Source organism: Aulonocara stuartgranti (assembly GCF_965226115.1).
Source record: "Aulonocara stuartgranti genome assembly, chromosome: 6".
NCBI classification, from domain to species: Eukaryota; Metazoa; Chordata; class Actinopteri; order Cichliformes; family Cichlidae; genus Aulonocara; species Aulonocara stuartgranti.
In genome coordinates, this window is record NC_138944.1 from 18,676,243 (window position 1) to 18,700,328 (window position 24,086).

The 24,086-nt window shown below is 43.2% G+C and overlaps 2 protein-coding genes across 5 annotated transcripts in view; one reads left to right on the forward strand and one right to left on the reverse strand.

Moving 5' to 3' along the window:
- The first annotated feature begins 3,724 nt into the window (after window positions 1-3,724).
- On the forward strand, window positions 3,725-9,490 carry tyrp1b (tyrosinase-related protein 1b). The gene is made up of 9 exons (XM_082536645.1): window positions 3,725-3,786; window positions 4,681-5,036; window positions 5,283-5,391; window positions 6,182-6,395; window positions 6,762-6,966; window positions 8,199-8,366; window positions 8,673-8,852; window positions 8,934-9,080; window positions 9,164-9,490. The coding sequence occupies exons 1-9, from the start codon at window positions 3,773-3,775 to the stop codon at window positions 9,367-9,369; spliced, it is 1,599 nt and encodes a 532-aa protein (XP_082392771.1). The 5' UTR covers window positions 3,725-3,772; the 3' UTR covers window positions 9,370-9,490.
- A 3,340-nt stretch (window positions 9,491-12,830) lies between these two features.
- The window catches only part of LOC309709293 (multiple PDZ domain protein-like), a 50,225-nt gene continuing 38,969 nt past the window's right edge, over window positions 12,831-24,086 (reverse strand). For 3 of the 4 annotated variants that reach the window (XM_082537845.1, XM_082537847.1, XM_082537844.1), the window contains 10 exons: window positions 21,148-21,341; window positions 20,246-20,393; window positions 20,082-20,153; window positions 19,826-19,949; window positions 19,661-19,701; window positions 19,286-19,408; window positions 18,440-18,544; window positions 17,262-17,365; window positions 16,956-17,079; window positions 12,831-14,431 (listed from right to left, as the gene is read on the reverse strand). In XM_082537845.1, the coding sequence (XP_082393971.1) occupies window positions 14,285-14,431; window positions 16,956-17,079; window positions 17,262-17,365; window positions 18,440-18,544; window positions 19,286-19,408; window positions 19,661-19,701; window positions 19,826-19,949; window positions 20,082-20,153; window positions 20,246-20,393; window positions 21,148-21,341 (1,182 nt within the window). In that variant the 3' untranslated portion in view covers window positions 12,831-14,284. The remainder of the gene's footprint in view (window positions 14,432-16,955; window positions 17,080-17,261; window positions 17,366-18,439; window positions 18,545-19,285; window positions 19,409-19,660; window positions 19,702-19,825; window positions 19,950-20,081; window positions 20,154-20,245; window positions 20,394-21,147; window positions 21,342-24,086) is intronic. The other variant, XM_082537846.1, reaches the window with a different exon arrangement.

Genomic DNA, 24,086 nt, shown 5'->3' on the forward strand with positions numbered 1-24,086 from the left:
AGCTACACTTACTTACTTTTCCATTGTGACCTGCCTAAATATCATGTACTGACCTGCATAGGAGGTCAGGAGCCACCAGTTGTGTGCTTCTCAGCTGATTCCCTCTTGGCGCTTTTATAGTGTAATAGCCCCGGGATTCTGCTCAAAATGTCACATGAGAATGTGAGTCCCGTGAACCAAGAGCATTACTGGCTAATACCACTGCTTTTGCTAATCAGACCGGTGGGCTTGGCTCAATAATTAAGCTACAGTTGTGTGCTTGCAGTGAGAGACCATGTGAAAAATATGCATGTGGTGACAATCAACTGTAAACAAAAAATACTAAAAATTCAGAGATTTTAGAGATTGAGAGTCTGTGTATTTGTGTGTTGCTTCAGCGAGTGAATGTGTATAAGACACAAGTAGAAATGTGATGCCTGCCTTGCACAGACAATAACAAAGCAACACTGAATTATTAAACAGTCGACACAGTAATTTTGAAATGTGTCCTTGTTAAGAGACTTTGCAGCAGCAGTGACAATCCAGTCGTCATCAGAAGAACCTAAATTCCTGTTAATAGAAAACAAAATTTGCTTTTTAAATACTTTTTTGGTTTTTAAACTCTTTAGCAATAAATGTTTCCCCCAAAAAAAGTATTTCAAGAGTCAAGGTGGCTGTAAACAACTGTACCTGAACAAAAGATGCTGGGACAAAGTCTTTGGTATTGCATTGAACTTGGTGTCCATGAGGTTTCACTTGAAAGGACGGCATCTGTCTTTGACGCACAATTCAGTGGGTGCTTGGCTGAAATCATAGCCGCAGAAAAAAGATCGTACTTCATTATCCTTGGAACTTCAAGCAAACAGCTCAACAAAAAACAAAAACAAACAAACAAAAAACTCCACAGTGCTCTAAAATTATTTTTCAGTGAGCTTTAAACTGTAACCCAAATCCAGCTCCTATCTGAGTGACTGGTAGTTTCAACACAATCACCTTTAGCCTAGCTATTTCGGCCTAACAGGCCCCACTCTCTTATTAAGTCTTCCCATCCATATTGAATGTTTGCCTGCCACACTTGAATGCATGATGCACATCACCTTGAAAGTCAGAGACAAGAGGACAGAAATGTCTTAATATCCATTTGACAATAACCAACGTAAACCTCACCCGAGCCCAACACAAAACCCAAAGCAGCTGTGTGAACATTAAACTCATCAGGCATTCTGGGTAACGTGCAAATATTCAGCACCCAGGCAACATAATGGAAATGCTCTTAGGACAGCCGCATTGTTGCCCTTGAGGGGTAGTCTACTAAGACGTATTAAAAATTTCAGCCAGGACGGTATCCCCTGCAATTATTCAATAATGTCAAGTGATCTGTTTGTATCTAGGTGTGTCATTAGCTCCCAGGTATCTCATTTCAGCACAGTTTGTAAGCTTCTCCATCTGGTGTGGAAATCATTAAATAAACAGACCTTCCAGTGAGAATATTAACATTCGCTTAGAGCGGCATACTTAACAGCAGTTTGACAACCATTACGAACAAGCCATTTGAAAGTGTGTTCCGATTTCATCGCTTGAAAGGTGCCTGTCTTTGTTTTTGCGTGAAGCAAAATAGATTTTCTCATTTGTGTGAAATTTATCCCATTTTCCTGCTAGCACTAACCTAATATTATACCATTGTACAACAATGTGAGTTGTTCCTGTTATCAGACGGCTGTATATTTTCTCCTTTTTTCCTGTTTCAACTGGTCTAATCACTGCCAACTGCTCTTTTGTCCTTTCCACCAGGATGGCTGCAGTTGACCCAGCTAATATGGCTTCAACCCTGGCCAAAATAAATGACCAGCAAGGAGATGAGCATGCAATAGCTATGTCAGACCTCCCACCCAGCTCTACAGATGAGTGGGCCAATATTGGACCAGGACCAAATTCCTCACAAGACCTCAGGACTTCCTTTCTCTAGGGGGTCCAACTGTTTCCTCATTCATGCTATATCTAAATTAAGCTCACTGAGCACAAAAATTTCATACCCTAACCAAACCCAGTAGTGACTGTCTCACATTCCCAAGTGTATTAACTACTGTATAATCATCTTACACTTAGTGCATATGACTTTATTTGTGTTTTTGCATGTGTAAATAAAATTAAAAAAAGCCTAACAATTTTGGATTTTGGCATATATGACTGTGTGACTGAGTGAACAGAGAAACGTGTGTTTGAAAATACTGTGTACATGTGCAAGTGTGCAAATGTGATAAACCTTTTATGTATCTACTGCTGTCTAGTAGTTTGATGTCTATAAACACTTTAGGCTGCACTGGAATTGTTGAGCAATGGTTTTCAAAGTGGCCACATCGCTCATGCTGTACAAAGCTGCTGAACTGCCACGAGCAATCATCCCATTTTATCAGCAAGTCTGAAGTCTGAGAATGCTGGCTGCAACATGAAGTGCCTCATCTGAAAAGTCTTTAAAATGTAAAACGATTTTTAAAAAATGGATTTGTTTTTTATTCTGCGTCAGTCTTGACTTGTGTATTATAAGTTTTGCTTTGAGTAGAACAAAATTAAGTGTCCAAAGAAGCAACTAGATCCATAAACTCCAGTGCCGGGTTCCACTGGCCACCACACACCACAACCCTGCCCCTATCATAATTTTCTCTTCCCGTCATTCTTCTGCAAGTTTATCATCTGACCTTTTTTTTCTCAGAACTGTGCAGGCTCTTTCAGAGGATTTCTAAAAAACACTCATCTGACCTTCATGTTCTTGAGTGTAACCGGTGGTTTGAACCTTGTTGTAAACCCTCTGCGTTTCATGTTTGTAGACGTTAACAATGATATCACTAATATTTTGAGAGTGTTCCCAGCTTGGTTAGATTTTTTTAAGTTGTTTTTCTTAACAGTTGAAATAATTCTGTCATCATCCACTTTATGCATGGTCTTTCAGGCCTCTTGGGTTAGCTGTGTTGGCAAATGCAGAAATCCTTTTTAGAATGCACCAGATTGTTGATTTGGCCACTCCTAAAGTTTTTGCTGTCTCTCTGTTAGATTTATTTAGATTTTTTTCAGAGTGATAAGTACCTCCTTGTCTACAGAGAAAAGTGACAAAAATACAAACTTAGGACTTTGAATCAACTTCAGATATTATGTTTGCTTCATTTATCATGAAATAACAACAAGCGACCAGGCCTCGTGTCACCATGAAACCGCTTGTCAGTCAATTGTCCAATTATTTTTAAGCCTTTGAAAACGAGGGACTGTGCATAAAATTTGCTGCATCTCCTAAAGTGCTAGTGTAAAAATACTGTAAAACTGCTGGAATTAAAGCTAACAGTCTGTACTCAATCACGTCTTGATTGCTTAATTTGAAAATCGTCTTTTGGAGTGTACAGAAACAAAGTGAAAACAAACAAAAACAAAACAAAATTATGGAACTAACTTCTACTTACGTACATGATTTACATAAATGTAGAACTTGGCTAAAACCCCAGAAATTTTCTCTTGTAAGACTTCAGCATGAATGTCATCAAATATTTGTGTGAGTATCCACAGTCTGGCGTCATTTGGTCCATGATCACAAGGTTCATGAATGAGTTTTTGAAAAAACTCAAGTACCCTCAAGTGTACACGTGTGTACGGTATGTGTGTGTGTGTGTGTGTGTGTGTGTGTGTGTGTTTCTCCTTGCACAAGCTCCACAAAGGCCTGCTCATGTGCTCAATAGCTATTTAAGACAGAGAAGGGCAACGGGCTGATTTTTGGGGGGGACTTCAGTTCTGCAAACAGAGGAGCAGCATGTACAGTCAGAGGTAGGGGAACAAATGATACTGATTCCTTTTTCACCAAATGAACTGTAGAATCCAAAAAGTCATACAACTCGGCGGTATGACTGACTGCTTTAGCGCCTTTACAAATTAAAAGTGCATATTGGACTAATGCGCTACATCTTTGCAGATGAAGTGAAGTTTTGTCTCATATGATGTTACAGAGCAGATTTTCACAGAACCCAGCAGGTGATGCCGACTAGTTAAGTCGTGCATTCAAATATTTGTAATATGCTCAAACATGTGGAGCTATTCCCCCTTTTATATTGGTAACATTTCTTAGGTGCTGTTTTGTTGTTAAATAATTGCTCATAATAATTACAAATTATTAGCCACTCCTTCATTCATTTCTAATCAACAAACTTCAAAAGGCACAAAAGGCATGCAAATCTAACTGCAAAAAAAAGGAAGAAAAAAGAAAAAAGGTTCAAGCAAATCATTGCCTGCTGTCTATTGTTGAAAGCATTTCTGAACTTGTAAGAGTTGAAAGCTAATGGCTTTGTGAATTATAAATAATGACTTGTGCTGCCTGCAGGGATGTGTAAGAACTGAAGTTTTGGAATAATGTTAAGACAATTGGCTTTAACAAGAGAACACGTACTGAGTAAGTTGTTCTAGAGCTTAATTTCAGTGGATGTGGCGTGTATGTGGGGATGTTTTTTTTTTAATCTTCATCTTGCTAAATGTGTTCTGGGACGGTCACTGGTCCTTCACAACCGTGAACAAGACAAGTCCTTTCAAAAAGAAGGAGGCCTGTATAACAGCAATTCTCAACATGTAAAAGATTTCCACGCACTTTGTTCCAACCTTGTTCTCACATCTAAATTACTGCATGGCCCTAAAAAACTCCTTACTTCACCTCATTCTCTACTTTATCAGCTTGTGGAGTGTGGGTTTGGTGGGGACCTTGTGTGCCACGCTCACCTTGGCCCAGTTCCCGAGGGAGTGTGTCACTCCTGAGGGGCTGCAGAGCGGCCAGTGCTGCCCATCCCCTGCAGGGGTAGCAGGAGACGAGTGTGGCTCCAGCACAGGAAGAGGCCAGTGTGTGACCATTGAGGCTGACAGTCGGCGCCATGGACCTCAGTACCCTTATGCCGGGCGCGATGACAGAGAGAGGTGGCCGCTGAGATTCTTCAATCGCACTTGCCGGTGTAATGGGAATTTCACCGGCTACAACTGTGGGCGATGCAGACACGGGCTAACTGGACCAAACTGTGATCAGAGGATCTCTGTGGGTAAGAGAGCAGATGCTTTTTTACGACCTAAAAATTCACGACGACTTAAAATTTCTATCTTCTACCGTGTCCTTCAAGATTTCACAGGTCTACATCAGCCTGGGGAATGAAGGCAGCATTTATTGCTAGGAGCAGGAAAAAAGTGTTAATTTTTAATAGCACTTTCTTTTCTCTACTCTTCCTTCGTTTCCCCCACACTTTAACAACACTTCATTCTCTCTCTTCACCCCATTAACGTCTCCCCAGTAAGGAGAAACATCATGCAGATGAGCACAGCTGAGAAGCAGGCGTTTGTAAATGCTCTGGATCAAGCTAAGAGGACTGTCCACCCTGACCTCGTCATCTGTACAAGACGGTATATTGAAAAAATAACATGATAATCAAGCTGAATACAATTAGATGATTTTAAAGGGTTGATTTTTACCTTGTAATTCTCTGGTCAACAGTGATTCTAAACACAGTATGTTTTGCCCAAGGACCTGCACGCTCAGACTCAGCTGAGTCGGTTGAAAGAAATATATGTGCAGTATCTGTGGCTGAGCCACATGCTGTGTTTTTGAAATTATTTGTAAAATCAGAGGATTTCTCATGGCAGCTTTCTTTAAAAGCTGTAGAAAGTTGAGCAAATGATCACTTTTGGCACGAGTAAAGGGAATTACAGTCTTCTGAATCTGTGAATAACCTCCTTCTAAATCAGCTGAGGACTGCAATTGGTTAATTTTTGAAGCCATTCTTGACTGCAGCTCAAAGAAAATCTCTTAACCTCTGGATCAGACAATTAAAATTCCCCTTGTTATTAATGGTCATGCTCAAGATTCTTAGTTACATGCCACATAATGCATTGCAGCTACAGAGAATAAAATATGTATTAATATCTATATATCCATTAGTGAGTTATTCACCAGTACCATCCCCAAGTTCTGAAGCCGTGTTTGAATGGATCAGTGAAAACAAAATTGTGAAAAACACTTTGTAGAGCTACTAAGATTACAAAGCTTTATGCAACAGCAGAGCATTTAACACATGCATAGTTCATCTAAGGCCACGCATTCTCTTACTTCAAATCAATCAGGGTGAATTTGGAGGATTCAGGCAGGGCAATGTGGAGGAAAAAATACAACGTGACATTCATCCTTTATCTTTAGGTACCAGGAGTTGTTTGGGCCTGATGGCAACACCCCACAGTTTGAGAACATCACCATTTATAATTACTTTGTTTGGAGTCACTACTACTCTGTCAGTAAGACGTACCTGGGGCCAGGCCAGACCAGCTTTGGAGGTGTAGACTTCTCCCACGAGGGCCCAGGTTTTGTCACCTGGCATCGTTTTCATCTGCTGCAACTGGAGAGAGACATGCAGGTGAGCAGAGAGAAGGCAGGGAGAAAGAGGGGTGGTAGTGGAAAAGAGGAGAGACAGCAAGCTTCTGGGCTGATAAAGAAATGGATGAGGAGGTTAGGATAGGAGGAGTGGTGATGGAAAAATAAAAGATCTGACACTGAGTGAAAAGCTAGCCGGAAGGAGAATGGGTTAATGCAAGGAGGAAATAAAAAAGGCAAAACAAAAGCAGGAATATATAGGAAGGGGACAAAAAAATAGGGCGCATAAAGGACAAAAAGAAAAAGGACCAACCTGCATATTTTTCTAATAAACAATTCAAGAAAGCAGTTTGTTTACAGACAGTCCTTCCCTGAACACCTGCCTCCTTCCCCTGTTCGATCTTCACAGGACATGCTGGGCAACCCCACCTTTGCCCTGCCCTACTGGAACTTCGCCATTGGAGGCAGCGAATGCGACATCTGCACAGATGACCTGCTGGGAGCCAGGAGCACATTTGATATGAGCTCCATCAGCCCCAACTCTGTGTTCTCACAGTGGAGGGTCATCTGCGAGAGTGTGGATGACTACGACACTCTGGGCACCATCTGCAACAGTAAAGACAGTCACGGAAACACACACTATACCTCGCCGTGCAGCCGAGCGCTGCTGACATACAGCATCGTCTCAGCTGCATCAGAAAAGAGGGCAAAGAGCTCATAAAGAGAGCATGTAGAACATAGGCTGCTATAAATAATAGCTCACAGCTGTTGTGCTAAATTCGATATTGCTCGCTATTACTTCAGTTTGTTTGAAACTGCTCTAGTTGTTAAACATCGCCTTCTCTGTTGCCGTGTGTAACTGGAGTACTACACACTGCATCTCTAAATACTGCGGTTTGAAAGATTTTTTTGTTTTTATTCAATCAGCCTAGTTTTTCAGTGTTAATTCCTGATTGGTCACAAGATTTAACCTAGAATAAGAGAATTGTTATTCAGTATTAAGATAACGCTGCGTAACCTAGACTTTAGGTGATCAGATTTGCAGGGATTGGCTCTCATTCCGTACTGGCACCAGATTACAAGCCTAATTCACTACCTTTCTTTCAGTGTTCAAATGCACCTAATTTATAAAGGATTTGGTTTTCATTCGGAATAGGCAATCATCTTTCCCCGTGGAGCCTCAACAACAAACTTATAAAAAGAGGTCATAAGAAAAAAAAGTGTTTGGTAACAGGTTGAACACGTGAGTGGCCAACATGTGAGTGATCTATCTTGTTATTCCCCCCAGAGAGTCATGACAGGCCTGGTATTTCCTGCGTCAACAAGCAACATCTCCTTAACTGGGTTAAGGGGGTTGCCTCATTTGTGCATGCGCTTGTTGAAGACAGGAATCTAACAGTCTACTGGTTCCTTTGATCTGAGGGAATAATCTTCAAACAGACAGACAACTCGGTTATGTAGCCTTCTGTTTATGTGCTTGTGTGTAGGAGAGAAAGCCTGAAAAAAGAGAAAGACATCATACATGCAAGAGAGACAAAAAAAGAAAAAAAAAAACTTCTGTTCAGTCACAAAGCTCCCACTCACTACTGTTGACTTTTATTGAATAATTAAAAAAGAAAACTGCCATCCTGTCATGTTTAAGGCTGATCAAACTAGTAGAGTCTCCCACACAGAGTTAGAAGGTGGTTAAATAATACATTTTCAATCAATCCATATCTGTAGGGACCTCTGGCTTGTGCCTGATCTTAGGTCTTAGTGTGCCAGTAATCAGAAGTTATCTTTATTATTTTAAACTAATTATATTTCACTCAACCTAGTTTTATTGAGTCCTTTCTTCATCTCCAAGGCACAGAGAGCAGTCCCATCAGGAGGAACCCAGCAGGCAACGTGGCGCGGCCCATGGTGCAGAGGCTGCCGGAGCCCAAAGATGTGCTGGACTGTCTGGAGATCAACACCTTTGATACCCCTCCTTACTACTCCACCTCCTCCGAGAGCTTCAGGAACACCATCGAAGGTGATCCACATTCAACATGACTCATAGGTTAGAGCCAAAGCAGTAGTTGAGATTTAGCATTCTCCCATCAACCCAATCCAAGGAAATATTCAGTTTCACTTGGGCTCAGCTCAGAAAATAAAGCTGCTGAATACTGTGTGAGTGTATAGATGAAACACAAAGCCAGAAAAACACTCACTCAATCCTCCACCCACATGCACATATGGTTAGCTCCAACACAACATTTGTTGTTCCTAATTTTGGTCAATCAGAGTCTTCATTAAACGTTTTCCTTTTTTCTCTCCTTTTTTGTTCCATAATTTCAAGGCTACAGCGCCCCCCAGGGGATGTACGACCCAGTGATCCGCAGTCTTCACAATCTGGCCCACCTCTTCCTCAACGGGACGGGTGGACAGACTCACCTGTCGCCCAATGATCCCATCTTTGTCTTGCTTCACACCTTTACCGATGCAGTCTTTGACGAGTGGCTCCGCAGGCATCAACCGGGTACACCTTTGCGAATATTCAAACAACAAAATTCACTTTGGAGAATGAATGGATGGATTGACATATTCTTCACTCTCTCAGGTGACACTGTTTACCCCGATGAGAACGCTCCCATTGGACACAACCGCAGGTTCAACATGGTTCCTTTCTGGCCGCCTGTCACCAATGCTGAGATGTTTGTGCCTGCCCCAGAAAACCTGGGATACTCATATGAGGTCCAGTGGCCGGGTGAGAAGCAGAGAACGTGTAAGCATGTGCAGATCCACAAAATCCAGGAATTGCTCATAACCGTCCGCTCTTTTCCCTCATAGCTCGTACCTTCACTCTCTCTGAGATCATCAGCGTAGCCGTTATTGCTGCAGTGCTGGTTGTGGTGGTGGTTGGTATCGTCATAGCCTGCGCCATGCGTTCTCACTCTTACAGCTCTGCCGAGGCCCTGGAGCCGCTGTTGGCAGAAATTTACCGACGCTACTCAGAGGAAGACCGCAGGCTGGACAAATCACAGTCCGTTGTCTAACATTTTTGATCATCTTGAGAGGACCCAACATTTACATACATAAATTTGCCTTGTTTTCCTTTTTTTAATTATTCCTCCATTTCTTCTAATAAAGGTGAACTGGTTTTGAGCCCAGGCATAATTGTGTGTCTGCATTTATGAATTGAAAAGCGGAGAGGGTCTGGCGGATCTTTTGTTGAGCACATCCAGTAGATTTTCAGACTGCAGCCAAGATTATAATAACTGCAAGAGCTGATATCCAGTGCTCAGATAAGTACACAGCAAGCATAGGAGCAGCTACTGGGACTGAACCTTCCAAAGCTACATGTCAGAGCTACACTATTTAGTGACTCCACCTCGCTGCCCATTTTCAGCTGACAAATATAAGTTTATCCGTGCAGATGAAATGATGTCTTTCTATAGGAATATGCTTCTATTCCTTTTCATTTTTTTAAACTTTTAACTCACTCTGTTTTTGTGTGAACAAGCAGTATTTTATGAAAACACCACAGGCCTTTTTTGCCGCAGGCATAAATTTGCTTGTCTCAAGCCTCAGGCCAACTGGCAAATCACACCACTTAGACGTAATGTTACTTCTCAAATCAAGCCCATGCAAATTTCCATGTGTTCAAAACAGCAGATGTACCGCCCTCAAGTGGATCTAAAGGATTACTGCGAAAGGAGGAAATCGGTTTTTTTTTTCTTCATTTACACTCGTATCCTAATTTTTTAAACTGCATGTAGGGAATATCAAAGACAAAACTTAATATGACTTTAAGCGCACCGTGGAATTTTAAATCTCCATGACACCATAAAACTGCTACACTGTCCACACCTATAAGCTATTAAAAAAAACAAAGCAGCGGTCGAGTACCCTCGAGTTGTAAGACTAGTTTGCCCTTTTGGCGCAGATTTATTACTTTTAATTTTTATAACTGTGGCTTTTTTGGGTGTGTGTGATAGTTTTACATACATAATATCGTTTGCCTTGAATAAATAAATAATCCTGTCCTGTCTGTCACAAAAGGCGGCCACCTGTCACTGCATGCCTAATTACCACGAAGGCGCACAGTATGCACAATTTATGATCCTACGTTGCAACTTTGGAGGCTTACAGCAAGTCTTCAAGCTCGTACCTACAGCAAGGGCGTCATGGAGGTGGAGGGTGGAGATGCTGTCTGATCTTTTTGATGTGAAGCTGCATTTTCAGCAGAAACTCCCCATCCCAAAACAAACACTTACTTAACCACAGTGTCCCCAAATTTGAAGATTTTTAAGCCGAGGGTGATCAACGGACATTTAAAAACGGACATGTTTTTTTTATTCAGAGTATCTAAAAATTTTTCAGAAATAAGCTTTTGTGAACCGTGAGAAATTCAGTGGTTTATTGAATAAGCGTTAAAAAGATTTCTGTAAAAACTACACAGTAGACTACGGAACTTTCATCACTTGAAATTTACTTTCTTTCTGTAGTACAGGTGTGTGTAGATATGATATGTAGAGGAAACCCTTGTATTTTAACATCCGTATGTAAAATTAACTAACTAATTAATTAATTAGCATTGTTCGGTCGGTTTTCAAACTCATAATCGGATGACGTCATCCAGTGTTTGCCTGCTGTTTCATGATTGGGTCTAACTATTTCTTGCTAGGCTATGTCACTGAATATAAGCCACACCACCGTGCACGCTTTTTTGTGTCTGTGTGCCAAATGCCAACTCAGCCCTGCTCATTCGCTCATTTAATGGGAATGACGTGGACTTAGTGGCACCTAACTCTTCCTTTTGGGATATTTTGGGACATTTTGCTTTATGGGAATCAAGATTTTAACACTCAGCACTGACTGGAGTGAATTTCAAAGGATATTTTTGCAGTGCATGCTGATATCTTGAAAAAGGACCTCATGGGAAAGGATGGAGAAGAAGACTTTTTGGACCCGTTGGCTGTACTTTCTGTATCACCAGGTTACACTGACAGCAAAAAGACACGGTCCCCTATGTTTATGAATATGGATCGATGTGACAGTCACACATAGAACAATCATTTGGCCACTGCTATCCTCCAGAGAGAGAGGCTCATTAGTGCCTTTCAAGCATGCTCTCATGAAAGTCATCTGCAGAAAAAATGCATAGCAGTTTCTGCAGCCAAAGAAGTTACTGTGCTACATGGTGTATGACTAAGGGTAGGAAAAAAAGTCCTGTTCCCTGTGGCTGGAGCTCTTCCCCTTAAAAATGTTTGTCATGAAATTTGAGGCTGGTTTTGAAAAACAACAACAACAACAACAAAAACGGCAGATAAGTCCTTTTGCTTCCTCTTAAAGAAAAAAGAAGAAAAAATAGATGTAATTTCATCTGCTTCCCTGTCAGTTATTTGTATGAAACTGGAAATCCACAGGGGTCAAATGTTTGTGGATGTGAAAAAAATACCAAATATGATGTTTATCATTCTTATATTATAGCAAAGATCCAAGTGAAATGCAAAAAAAAAGAAAAAAAAAGCATTACACCGTTTCTCCATTTCTCCTTGGGCCAGCAGGGAAGCAATTGTTCATCTGGAGAAGGATAAAGCAGACCGCGATGGCTGGGTTTCAATAAAGCTTGCAATGTGAACAGATGGCTTTGATTAATGCCGAGGCTCCAGACAGGATCTCCCTAGATGCCTCCTATTTCCTAAATGAGACATTTGTGTGCAAATGTATTGTTTATCAAGTTGTCACCAGTAACTCTGGTAATTAAAGTGAAAGTACTGAGGATTTTCCTTTAAAAAAAGTCACAGGTTTCCTCTTCCTCTGTGATTGTCGGACCTCAGGTTTAAAACGTCTTTGTCCAAACTTTAGACTGATCTTCTCCGCCTTCTATAAAATGTTGCCTTTTCTCTAATCTAGCTCATCCCCCTTCTTCTCTCCTCTCCGCACGACTCCTCCGTAATTCAGAGCTGCCTGTCATTCCAAGCACGACACGCACTTCATCCTGTCACCTTGACTAAACGTGAGTGATGCCGCATACGTACTCATGGCAGACAAAGGTGGAGAAAAAGTGCGAGAGAGGGATAAAGACATAGAGCATAACTGCTACAGGAAAACACCTCCAAGGCGAAATTCAGTTCACTGGTTTGGAAACATGCAAAAAATATGCAAAAAAATAACATAAAATAAAGAAAAAAGAAAAGAAGACTCTTGCTTCTTCTATCCATTAAAAATGTGACTTTCAGCTCAGTTGTCCTTGTTAAACAGTTCAGAGCTTTTCTCAGATACTGGTGTGTGGTGTGCATGTGTGAAATTTGAAAACTGAAAAAAAAAAAGAAAAAAAGGTTTATCCTACTCGGTGAGAGAAATCACAAAATATAACTTGTTGATATTCATTAATAAAAAAGATGAAAAAAACCCCTCATAACATAAAACGTCTCTTTCACTGACACATTGCATCCGGAGATAAATCAGAAGGTAAGAAAAACAGAAACACAAGGTCCTGAACTTCAAAAGGTTTTGGATACAAAATTTTAACAAATAACATTTAATAAGATCACTTACAGAACATTTGGTTACACAATACCAGTGCGTGTGCACCATGTTTATATATCTTTGTGAGGACAAATACAAATGATGGTAAGGGTTAGGGTAAGCAGCTGGGGAAAACATTATGTCAATTAGATGTCCTCACTAAGATATGAAAACGAGTGTGTGCATCCATGTGTGTAAGTGTGAAGTGACTTCTTATATTAATGAAATTAATTACAGCGACAAAAACATAAGTATCACAGCCGTGTGAAGTCAGGTAAATAAATTTATATAAAACGGAGACGGTGTCTAATTTCACACTGAACTATTAACATCAAAAATCAAGTCCTAAAAAAAAACAGCTGCTAAAGTTGAAGACTATGAAAACACTGATTAATACTACACTGGTAAATAACAGTCGATACTCAGCAGCTGCTTCTAACAGATGCAGCAAAATGCATTTTTTCCTATTCTCTGTCCCGTTTAACATAAGGTGGTTATCATTGCTAATTATCAACATGCCACTTAAGACATTCAATATTCATGAAATCATGACACATTTTTAATTATTCGAACACAACAATGAAAAGAAAAGTACAACAGTCTTTCAAAGCAGACATCCTATTGCCATACAAAAGATTGGCAGAAGCAGTTGGCATATTTTGAGTCTTGGGAGTTGTTTGTTTGTTAAAGTAATAATCAAAATCCAGCACTAGGCTGCCGTCAATTGAGGCTTCAATTATATATATCAGTATGAACACGTAACGTATTGATGAGTGTGTTTACATGAAAAATAATGCACAACAATGCTAAACTATCCATCCAACCATTTTCTTCCACTCATCTGGGTCAGGGTCTCAGGTGCTCCTCAGCTATTTCCTTCTCCAGCTCTTGCTGGGGCTTTCCTAAGCCACCTGAGGCATAAAATCTCTCTAGTGTGTCCTGCGTCCACCCTGGGGGTCTCCTGCCAGTTAGACGTGCCACAAAAAGCCCCACCTAGATGGCATTCTAGGCCTTCTGGGCTGGAGGAGTAGCATCTCTACTCTGAGTCCCTCCAGAATGACTGAGCTTAGTGGTCATTCTGAAGGGACTCAGACTGGACTCAGGCATCCAATCCCCAAAGCCCAAGATGGAGGCCTTGGCGAACCCAATACCCGGCTCCTTAACTGGATTTAACTGGACATGCTCTGCTATATTTTTAAATACTGAGTGTAAATACAACAAAGCTGTGTTTGCAGTTGGAGGTAGAGTTCACAAATTAAATGCAATTTAATTTAGACTTAAAATAAAGACTCTTCTTATAATTATATGTATTGTTTTGACATGTAGAGTGCCCTCTACAAGAGGAGAATCACTCTACAGCTTTATAGGAAACAACCACAGCCCTCCAGAGCTGTTTTAGGAAGATGTCATTAACTTGAGGTACAGTGGGCAGTTGTCTCATGAGAGCACGGTGAGGACGACAGTTCCTTTGGTCTTTTTCAGAATGTCCACAGCTTCAGCGTGGGTCACACCTTCCAGGCAGTGTCCATTAACAGCAATTATCTGATCGCCACGTTTCAGCCTGCCATCCTCAATGGCTGCACCCTGAAGTACAAAGTCAACAAGAGCTTTTAAACGCTAATATGGCAACACATATGTTAGGAGAAAAGAATGAATGTGAGGTTAAATGAATGTTTGTAATGATCACAAAGGAATTGGTCGCAACAGATGCTCAGAAATAGAATCAAGAAACAAAACAAAGGAAAGCAATCATGCAAAAACTGACATAATGCAGTTTACTAGAGCATGGCACTAAGAGTTTACCACCTGTTACAAAACAAAAGCTATTTAACAAGTTATAACTGTGGCCTTTTTGCTTTGTTTCTTACATTGAGCATTGCCGTTAGGGACAAATTGCTATTTTTGGTGTTGAATTACAAAAAAGGCACTATAACTTAAAACCACACAAGAATCTCTGTCTCTTATGTGGCTTACATAGGTAGTCACAAAACAACAACGCATATAAAGTAAAACCACACACGGTGAAACTGCCTGCTGCCTGCTTTTTTACCCGAATTGCTGATGATTGGAGAAAGTTTTTTTTTTTTTTTTTTTTTTTTTTTCTAAATGACATCAGAAACAGCAGTATGCGACATTACGTGATGGCAGAGCTTCAGTTCATCCTTTGTCATTTTTTTTTTTTTTTTTTTTTAATAAATAGGACAGGGGGAATGAATGAGAGAAAGAGGGGGAGAGAAAGAAAGAAAACCAAAGGGGAGAAGAGACGGTGAGAAGGGGGGGAAGAGAGAGAGAAAAAAAAAAGAACTCCTGGGTCACCTGTATGGAGAAAAAAAAACCAAACAAACAAAAAAAACAAGCAGAGGAGACAGCAAACAACAAAGAGCAACATAATAATAGAGAAAACAAAGCACCATCACAATAAACTAGCTAGTCATAGATATCAATATTTACTAAATAATAAACGATATTGTGCAGCACGCAAGATAGACAGCGCACAGTGTGCTTTGAGGCAGCAGCCAAGGAAGCTTTAGTCCGCGTCTGTGAATACCCATGTGTGCATACCTGTGTGGATCAGCATGCTTGCATTCCAAAGGTTTCTCCATGTAATGATCTGCTAGGGAGTGTGGGGGGGCCACAGCCCCGTCCTCCAGGGTGTGAAGCGGGTATGGAGGAGATCAAAACTCCAGACATCCAGAGGCCCCCAGAACACAAGAGACCATGGAAGACCAACAGAGGGGCAGCTGCGCCACTGTTCCAGTAAGAGCTGAGGAGAGTCCCAGATGAGGGCTCGCCCAGCAGCCGCGGAGCAGAAGTCAGGGGGAGTTGCAGTGACGCGCCCGTGAGCTCCGCCGGCCCCCAGCTGTGCCTGAGTGACCGAGCCCCAGGCCGAGAGGCCGGGGGCACCCCACCTCCAAAGGGGCCCGAGCGAGCCCCAGGCCCCAGGCCCCGACAAGCGGCCGCCAAGGAGTGAGCCGGTGTGTACCCGGACGCCCACCCCCAGACACAAAGAACCACCAACACACCGACACCTGAGGGAGTCCGCCACCGGCAGGGGAAGTGGTGGTGGGTGGAGATAGGCCTCCAAACCTTGGAGGGCCTGAGGTGTCCCCAGAGAGGTGGCGTCTGATACCCAACCTGAGATATAGACACAGACATACAGGCACACACAGACACAAACATCCATTCCCACCCTCATGCTCTCATATGCACTCACTCCACACTCAACCAACGTGGAGACAGACATAAAGAGACGCTGTACACACAATCACACTCCCCAAGCGTACTCTACAAACCGGGTCTAGGTACCCTTGCCCCTGGAGGGGGGAATTGCACCCAGACCCAGGTGGTGTTTCCCTTTTCCCTGCGGTGGGGAGAGGCAGACCACCCCGACTCCGCAGCAGCAGGGAGGCCCCACACCCCAGACCGCAGTCGGACGGCCAACTCCTCCTACTAGCCCTCCCGCTCCAGCAGGCCGCAGAGAATGGGGGTGAGAGAAGACTCCAAACCTCCCTCCACCCGCTCATTGTAGTGTTGATGCATATGTGTTCTAAGGTGCAATTAAAACCCAGGAGGGCATGGAGCTACCTGCCAAGGAGCAGCAGGTAAGCGCATAGCCCCTCCTGCTAGCCCTCAATGACTAAGTGTATTTAAAATTGAGAGGTGGGCAACGACGTCAGGGGTGAGGTGTACACCCTGATGGTAATTTGGACTCCGTGATTGTGCCCACCCCCAAGATCCTATATGTATGTGTAATGAGAGTGTGAATAATGTGAATGTCTAAGTTGTGGGATAAAATTGAGGCAGAGGCAGCCAGAAGGGGACAGGGGGGGGGGGGGGGGTAGCCTCCTCTGCACCCTGGTGACATACCCCCACTCCAAGGCCCTGCATGTGTGGGTGGTTGTGGAGGAGCGGGAAGAGGGAGGCAGCTGGAGATGGGGAGGGAAGGAAGGGAGGGGAGAAAGTTTTGTTTTGAACAGAGAAAACGCTATGAGAAGATGTGAGGGAGTGACTCAGTGAGTGACATACAGACTGCTGCTAAACTGTCTTTCCCAACATTAAAACTCTTTGGTTTTCACAACAAAAGGAGACCTGGCAGATGCTTTCTCACCTTGTCAAAGACAGTTTTGATGTAGATAGGCAGGTCTCCGTGAGGGCTGCCAAAACCTCCTACAATGCTGAAGCCGAGACCTGAGGAGCCTCTCTCCAGAGTGATGGTCTTATACATGCGAGCGCTGTAAAGAATACGATGCGAAACAATGGATGTTGGCTTCTGAGCGCACCGATGTGCATGCATTTAAAAACAAGTGTTGCACCAACTGTTTAGTAAAGTTTGAGGCCTGCTTTTGTCTTTATTCATTAATTAAAGTGGAGAGAAGAACAACGAAATGACACTGTTAGCTGAACCACTTCTTACCAGAGGCTGTTGTGAAAGCAGGGCAGGCTGCTCGGCTGGCCTAATGACCATGCGCGCACATCGCTGTTACTCTGTGTGCTGCATCCCTGAGAAGCTGCTGCCACCTAGACAATCATAGATTCACACAAACAGCATGTTATGAGTGCAAAGTGTAAAGGTTTTAGCCATTTAGGACTACACGAAGAGACCAGGACAGCCTGAATCCAAGCAGGACAGGACAGCCTGAATCCAAGGAATAGCAAAACATCTACAAATAGTGACAGTAACATGTAATTAAAAATATATCTCATTATTTTATGCGATTACTCTGGAGAACAGTGAGTTTCTCCTGACTGACATCAGCAAGACAGGAGTGCTTTTCTTCACAGCTTTCTTTTAGGAGTATGCAGAGCATCACTTTGAAAATGCCTATTTGTGCTGAGTAGGCAATCTGGCAGACCACTCTACATGAGGTGTCAGTTTCACTTCAATAAAAGACAATGAAAGAACAATGAAACCAACACAGGAGAAGTCATTATAACAGAACACGTGTAACATTTGAGCTAGTGTATAGTACATGTCTACAAAAAATACAAGCTTCTCAAACAAATCTGCAAAACTGATGCATTGCAAATTTATCCAGAAGAAGTTGTGCTAACAACAGATTAATCAGGATTTCTGCAAAAAGTTAATATTTCTATAGTTGGACAATGATCAAATATCTTATTAATGCAACAGCGGTCTTATGCCCATCCAAATATTACCAGAGTAGGAGTGATACAAGTCTAAAACCTTTTGATGTTTATTTTAAACACAAAATACTTGCCAAAAACAAGCGACATGCGCTTCCATAGACACAAATATAGTTTTTTCCCTTACAGCAGAAGTCTTTTTAGAGGTGTGAAATCAATGTCATAAACACTGTTGTCTTGAAATTAACATACACTGACTGTGCAAAATGCTGATAATGAAGGGCCTCCTTTTTGTTAAAGACTTCTTTTTTTTTAGTTGTCTGTATGTAAAATTATGTCTTGGGGAAATATGGAAGAAGATAAAAAGCCCTACGGGGAGCTGGCTGTGAACCATTTCTGTGTTTCTCTGACAAAACAGAACTAAAACCTGCTGACGTTATCACACAGAAACTTACTGCCTTTACAGGCATTACATATCAGTTACTGGATGTCTCACTGTGACAGTACCTGCAAAATGATGGTTCCAGTGGTGTTCTTGAGCAGGGCTTCAGCATGGACATGAGTCATTCCCTCAGTGGAAACATCATTGATACTGAGGATCCTGTCTCCCGTCTAGATGATGCACACACAAACACAAACACACATTTGTCCTAGACTTAACACTATCCCCCCTTTTCCTTTTTGCCTACAAAGTCTCCTTTTCTTTTCTGTCCCTATCTTTTTTCTTCAGGATTTCATAAAGGTTTACTTTTGGTATGTCACTTCATTTTCAATATTTATGTCTAAAATGCATTTTATGTTACATGTGTCTGTAATTTGATCATGGAGAAACATTTATGTCCTCTGCCCCTTGCATCCCGATCTATTCCAACCTTTATATTTGTTTTATGAGATGTATTTCAGGAAGAAAATGATGTAAAAATATCGACTTCTATTCCAATAAATATGTAACACAGTCAAGGCAGTCCATATATTTGTCTCAGTGTTGGAAAAGTTCATTTTGGTAACCTTTAGTTAACCAGGAAAAACGGCCTCTTCAGATTCTAAATGACTCCTGCACTCTGCGATTACAGAAGAATACACAGTAAAACAACAGTCACCTCTAAAGAAAAAGGTATCTTGTGCCTCCTTCACCTTATTTTTTATGATTCCCTTAAATTCATCAATGCATACCAGAGAGTCTAAGTTTACAGCTTTTTGCAGATGTTTCAGCCTCTAAGGGACACAGTAAGAGTAAGAAAGTGCAATTTTCCTTATTTAAGGCCCAGTCCACACTCGACTAGTCACAATGTGAAGCATACATGAGACACACATGCATGCACGCACTGGTGTATATACATGGTCACTCCCCACCTGTAATTTCTGTGTTTTGGCAGCAAGTCCATTGGTATCCATGGTAGCAATAAAAAGAGGAAGGTTGCCATGGGGACTGCCCACTCCTCCAGCTACGCTGATGCCCAAGGAGTCGTATGGACCCTGGAGTGATTGCGCACAGACACACAAACACACACATTTGCAACCTTTCCAAATGGCAGATTCGAGCATAAAATAAACACCCAACGTTACAGGAGCATGATATCCAGTCAGGAAGCAGGTTGTTTTCAGTATATAACTAATTTATACTAATTTGTAACTTCTAAAAATAAGTTAAATTATCACTACTCAGTTTCTCCAGTACAGTATGGGGTCCAAAAAGACAATGCTTTTATTACTATAAGAGTGTTTTACCTTTTTTATTATCACTTTTCTGATGTCAGAGTCTTTGAATGCTGCAGAAGAGAATGACACATAACTATGGATAAAAAGATGCAAGAGTATATTTTCCATTCAAAGCAAATTGTTGGACTCAACATTGTAACTCAGACGATACTCGAGAACTTAGTTGACACTCACTGTAGCTCTCTATTTTGTTATCTGTCTCCCTCTGGTGGCCAAAAGAACCATCGCATACACTTGAGGGTGTAAGCGTGGAGCAGTCAGAGTCTTCGCTCTGGATAAAACACAACTTAAGGTACTCCTACGTTCACAGAGTAATATCGTTAAAATAGGTGTATAAACGCAATAGTTGACCTACAAACTACAGTCTGAACTATAATTTCACTAGGAATCATATCACTAAAGAAATACGTAGGCAAGATAAACAGTTTACCTGACTCCGCAGTGTGTACTGCACCCCGGCTTTAAAACGAGCCACCTCCAGGTGGACTCCTCCACTGCAACTCTGAGAGCAAAGTGACACATCTCACATAATGACGCTGGCCATGAAAATGCCTACCTATGTTCATTTATTTATAAACTGTGAATACGGCAGACCTGCAGAAGCGTGTGTGCACGCTCCTGTGATGCTGCACGCACGTCTTCCCCATTGATTGACAGAATCTGGTCGCCTAGCAACAACCTGCCATCCGAATCTGCTACACCTCCTCTGATGATATCTGACACAAAGATGCCAGTGTCATTACTGTTGGAAGAAAACAGAGGTCAAAAGCTGTGCCTGCCCCAGGCTTATAAATAATGTGACCTGTGCACCGGCTGTTTTGCATAATGTCACACCTGATTGTGCAAAAACATAAAGCTGCGAGAAAATTGGCACCCGAGCTCTTTGGAAAATGATGCGTCTTGCGACTTCTTTGCAGTGAGACCCTATCTAACCTTTATGGTAATTATCGAATGCTGGAGAGATCTGTGAAGTAGTTACAGAACACGTCAAAGGAGTTTGCCATGAAAACAGTCAATCTACTAGGGTCTATAAAGGGTTTTTTGTTTTTTTAGAATATAATTTTCGGAATTATATTTAAAAGGAACAGGTATTCTGCAATTTAAACTAACTAACCAGCCTAACTACAGCTTACAAACAAAAGTTGATTAAGAATAAAATTGTGGTAAAAATAGGCAACAAGACTAATCACTCACTAACAAAGTCACATTTATTTATTTTTAACCTATTTCTCATCTTCAGAAGTTGCGAGGAGGAGTACTCCCACTTGCCATATGTTATATTTGAAGCCGATATATTAACAACTTCATCAGCCTCTTAGACTTCAGGCTCTTTCAGCAGGTGACATCACCTAGGTTGCGAACACGATGGTTCTGAACAAAATTTGATTTTGTCTTTGTTGTACTTGAAAGCACAGTGTTAGATAACACAGGCTCAAACCTGCTGTGAACATACCAAGTTGGAGGTTTCTAACTTGATAAAAGCATCCTGACTGTACCTCTTCCCCACAGTAGTGAAGCCCAGTCCTTCTCCAGGACGAGGCCTCAGCTCCAGGCTGAACACATCCCACAGGTCCTCCTCCCTGTAGGATTCCTGGTGCCTGAAGACGCACAGCTGGACACGCTGGGTGGTGAGCCGTAGCACGGCAATAGCTTCGTCATGACTGGCCTGCCGCATATCTATGCCATTTACCTAGAAGACAGTGACAGTGAGAGAAACAGGGGAACAGATGCATGAAAATACATTCTGTTTGTTCAGGAAGTACAGGAACACATATTACAAAACAATAATATGATAAACTTTTCAGATTGGAGTGGTAAAGGAATCAAATATTTAGAACATATACTAGAAGGAACAGAATTTATTTCATTTGACGGACTAGTTACACAATATGGGATCAACAAGAAAAGATTTTTAGAATATCAACAAATTAAATCCATAGTTAAAAAGAAATTTAAACCGGGTCAAGTTGAACTACAAACACCACCAAGTGTGGTTCAATTTCTTACTCTTAAAACCCCCAAATTACTATCCAAAATATACAGAATGCTTTCTAGAACAGATGAATCAATATCACTTCCTATTGCAAAATGGGAAGCGGATTTATCAGTTAACTTAGACCAAAACTTCTGGTCTCAGGTTTGCTTAAAAACCTTTCATCTAATTAGAAATCCCAGTCTTCAATTAATTCAATACAAAATATTACATAGAGTGCACTATACAGGTCATCGGATGTTCAAGATGGGCTTTACGTCTACCAACAACTGCTCACACTGCCAAACCAATTCACCGGACAATTATATCCACGCTCTTTGGTTCTGTCCACCAGTTCAGACGTTTTGGCGCGAGATATGTGAGGACTTATCGAAGTTTCTGAAATGTAACATTCCAACTTCCCCCTTAGTGTGTTTGTTGGGCAGTTTAGATAATGTCACTTCAGAAAAGAATATAGCCCATATGGTTTTCACTGCCCTATGCATAGCCAAGAAAACTGTCCTCTTGAACTGGAAAAATAAAAACAATCTTAATTCTAACCAATATAGAAATTATCTATTAGATTACATTAGTCTTGATACAGCCTCTGCCGCCACATCAGATCAATTGCTCTGGGCTCCTTTGATCAGCTCCATCACCTAGTGGGGGTGGGGGGTCATAGTTTGGTCCCGCCTTCACTGTTGTGATTGGTGTGGGGGTAGGGACAGGCTTAGGGCGTCGGGGGGTTCCCCGGAGGCATCTTCCTTGGGGGGCTCAACCCGGGGTAGCGGTCATGTCCGGTTGGGGGCTCTTTTGGCTCTCGGGTGACTGTTTCCATGTGGCTGCGTGCAGCGGGGCTAGGGGAGGGTCTGTGCTGACGGACGTGGGTTACTGACCTGGTAGCGTGGCTGCCCCTGGGTGGGTCCGGGATGGGCGTGAGGTTCTGGGGGCGCTCCGTCTCTGGGCTGGGGCCCAGGCCGGGCCTCGGGGGCTTGGGTCCTGGTTGGTGTGTTGCCGGGGTTGTGGGCGGGTGGGTGCATGGGGACCCAGCCCTGGAGCAGGGTGCCGCCGGTGCATCGAGCCACCTGGGGGCTCTTCAACTGGTGGGGGAGATTGTCACATCTTGCAGGAACTTTCCTCTCTTCAGGAACTCTCTCTGCAGGAGGGGGAGATACAGGAGAGGTGGAGGAAGATCTCAGCCTGGGCGTTTATTGTCTTATGTAGTCTGGAAGATGAGTGGATGGTGGGGTGGGTGCAGTTTTCTCTGTGGTGGGGTTGGGTGGACTGTCCCGGGCTCTGTGGGGCCGGGAGGCGCTGCTGCACTGGGCCCCGGTCTGGATGGGCCTGGGCCCCCTTTCCCTGGCGGGTCGCGGAGTATGGGGGTGCCTACTGGGGTCAGCGGGGGAGCTGGCCCCAGGGAGGGGTCACCTGCCACTCCCTTCCCCTCCTCCCCATCTCCAGCTGCCTCCCCCCTCCCGCTCCACCACAACCACCCACACATGCAGGTCCTTGGAGTAGGGGTATGTCACCAGGGTGCAGAGGAGGCTACCCCCCCCCCCCCCCCCCCCCGTCCCCTTCTGGCTGCCTCTGCCTCAATTTTATCCCACAACTTAGACATTCACATTACTCACACTCTCATTACACATACATATAGGATCTTGGGGGTGGGCACGATACATGGAATCCAAATTACCATCAGGGTGTACACCCCACCCCTGGCATCGTTGCCCACCTCTCAATTTTAAATACACGTAGACATTGAGGGCTAGCAGGAGGGACCATGAGCTTACCTGCTGCTCTCTGGCAGGTAGCTCCATGCCCTCCTGGGTTTTAAATGCACCTTAGAACACACATGCATCAACACTACAATGAGCGGGTGGAGGGAGGTTTGGAGTCTTCTCTCACCCCCATTCTCTGCGGCCTGCCGGAGCGAGGTTTGGAGGCCTATCTCCACCCACCACCACTTCCCCTGCCAGTGGCGGACTCCCTCAGACGTCGGTGCGTTGGTGGTTCTTTGTGTCCGGGGATGGGCGTCCAGGTACACACCGGCTCACTCCTTGGCGGCCGCTTGTCGGGGCCTGGAGCCTGGGGCTCGCTCGGGCCACTTCGGAGGTGGGGTGCCCCCGGCCTCTCGGCCTGGGGCTCGGTCACTCAGGCACGGCTGGCTGCCGGCGGAGCTCACGGGCGCGTCACTGCAACTCCCCCTGGCTTCTGCTCCGCGGCTGCTGGGTGAGCCCTCATCTGGGACTCTCCTCAGCTCTTTCCGGGACAGTGGCGCGGCTGCCCCTCTGTTGGTCTTCCTTGGTCTCTTGTGTTCTGGGGGCCTCTGGATGTCTGGAGTTTTGATCTCCTCCACACCTGCTTCATGCCCTGGAGGACGGGGCTGTGGCCCCCCAACACCCTCTAGCAGATCATTACATGAAGGAACCTTTTAAAAAAACAAGCGCGTCCATGCTCACAGGT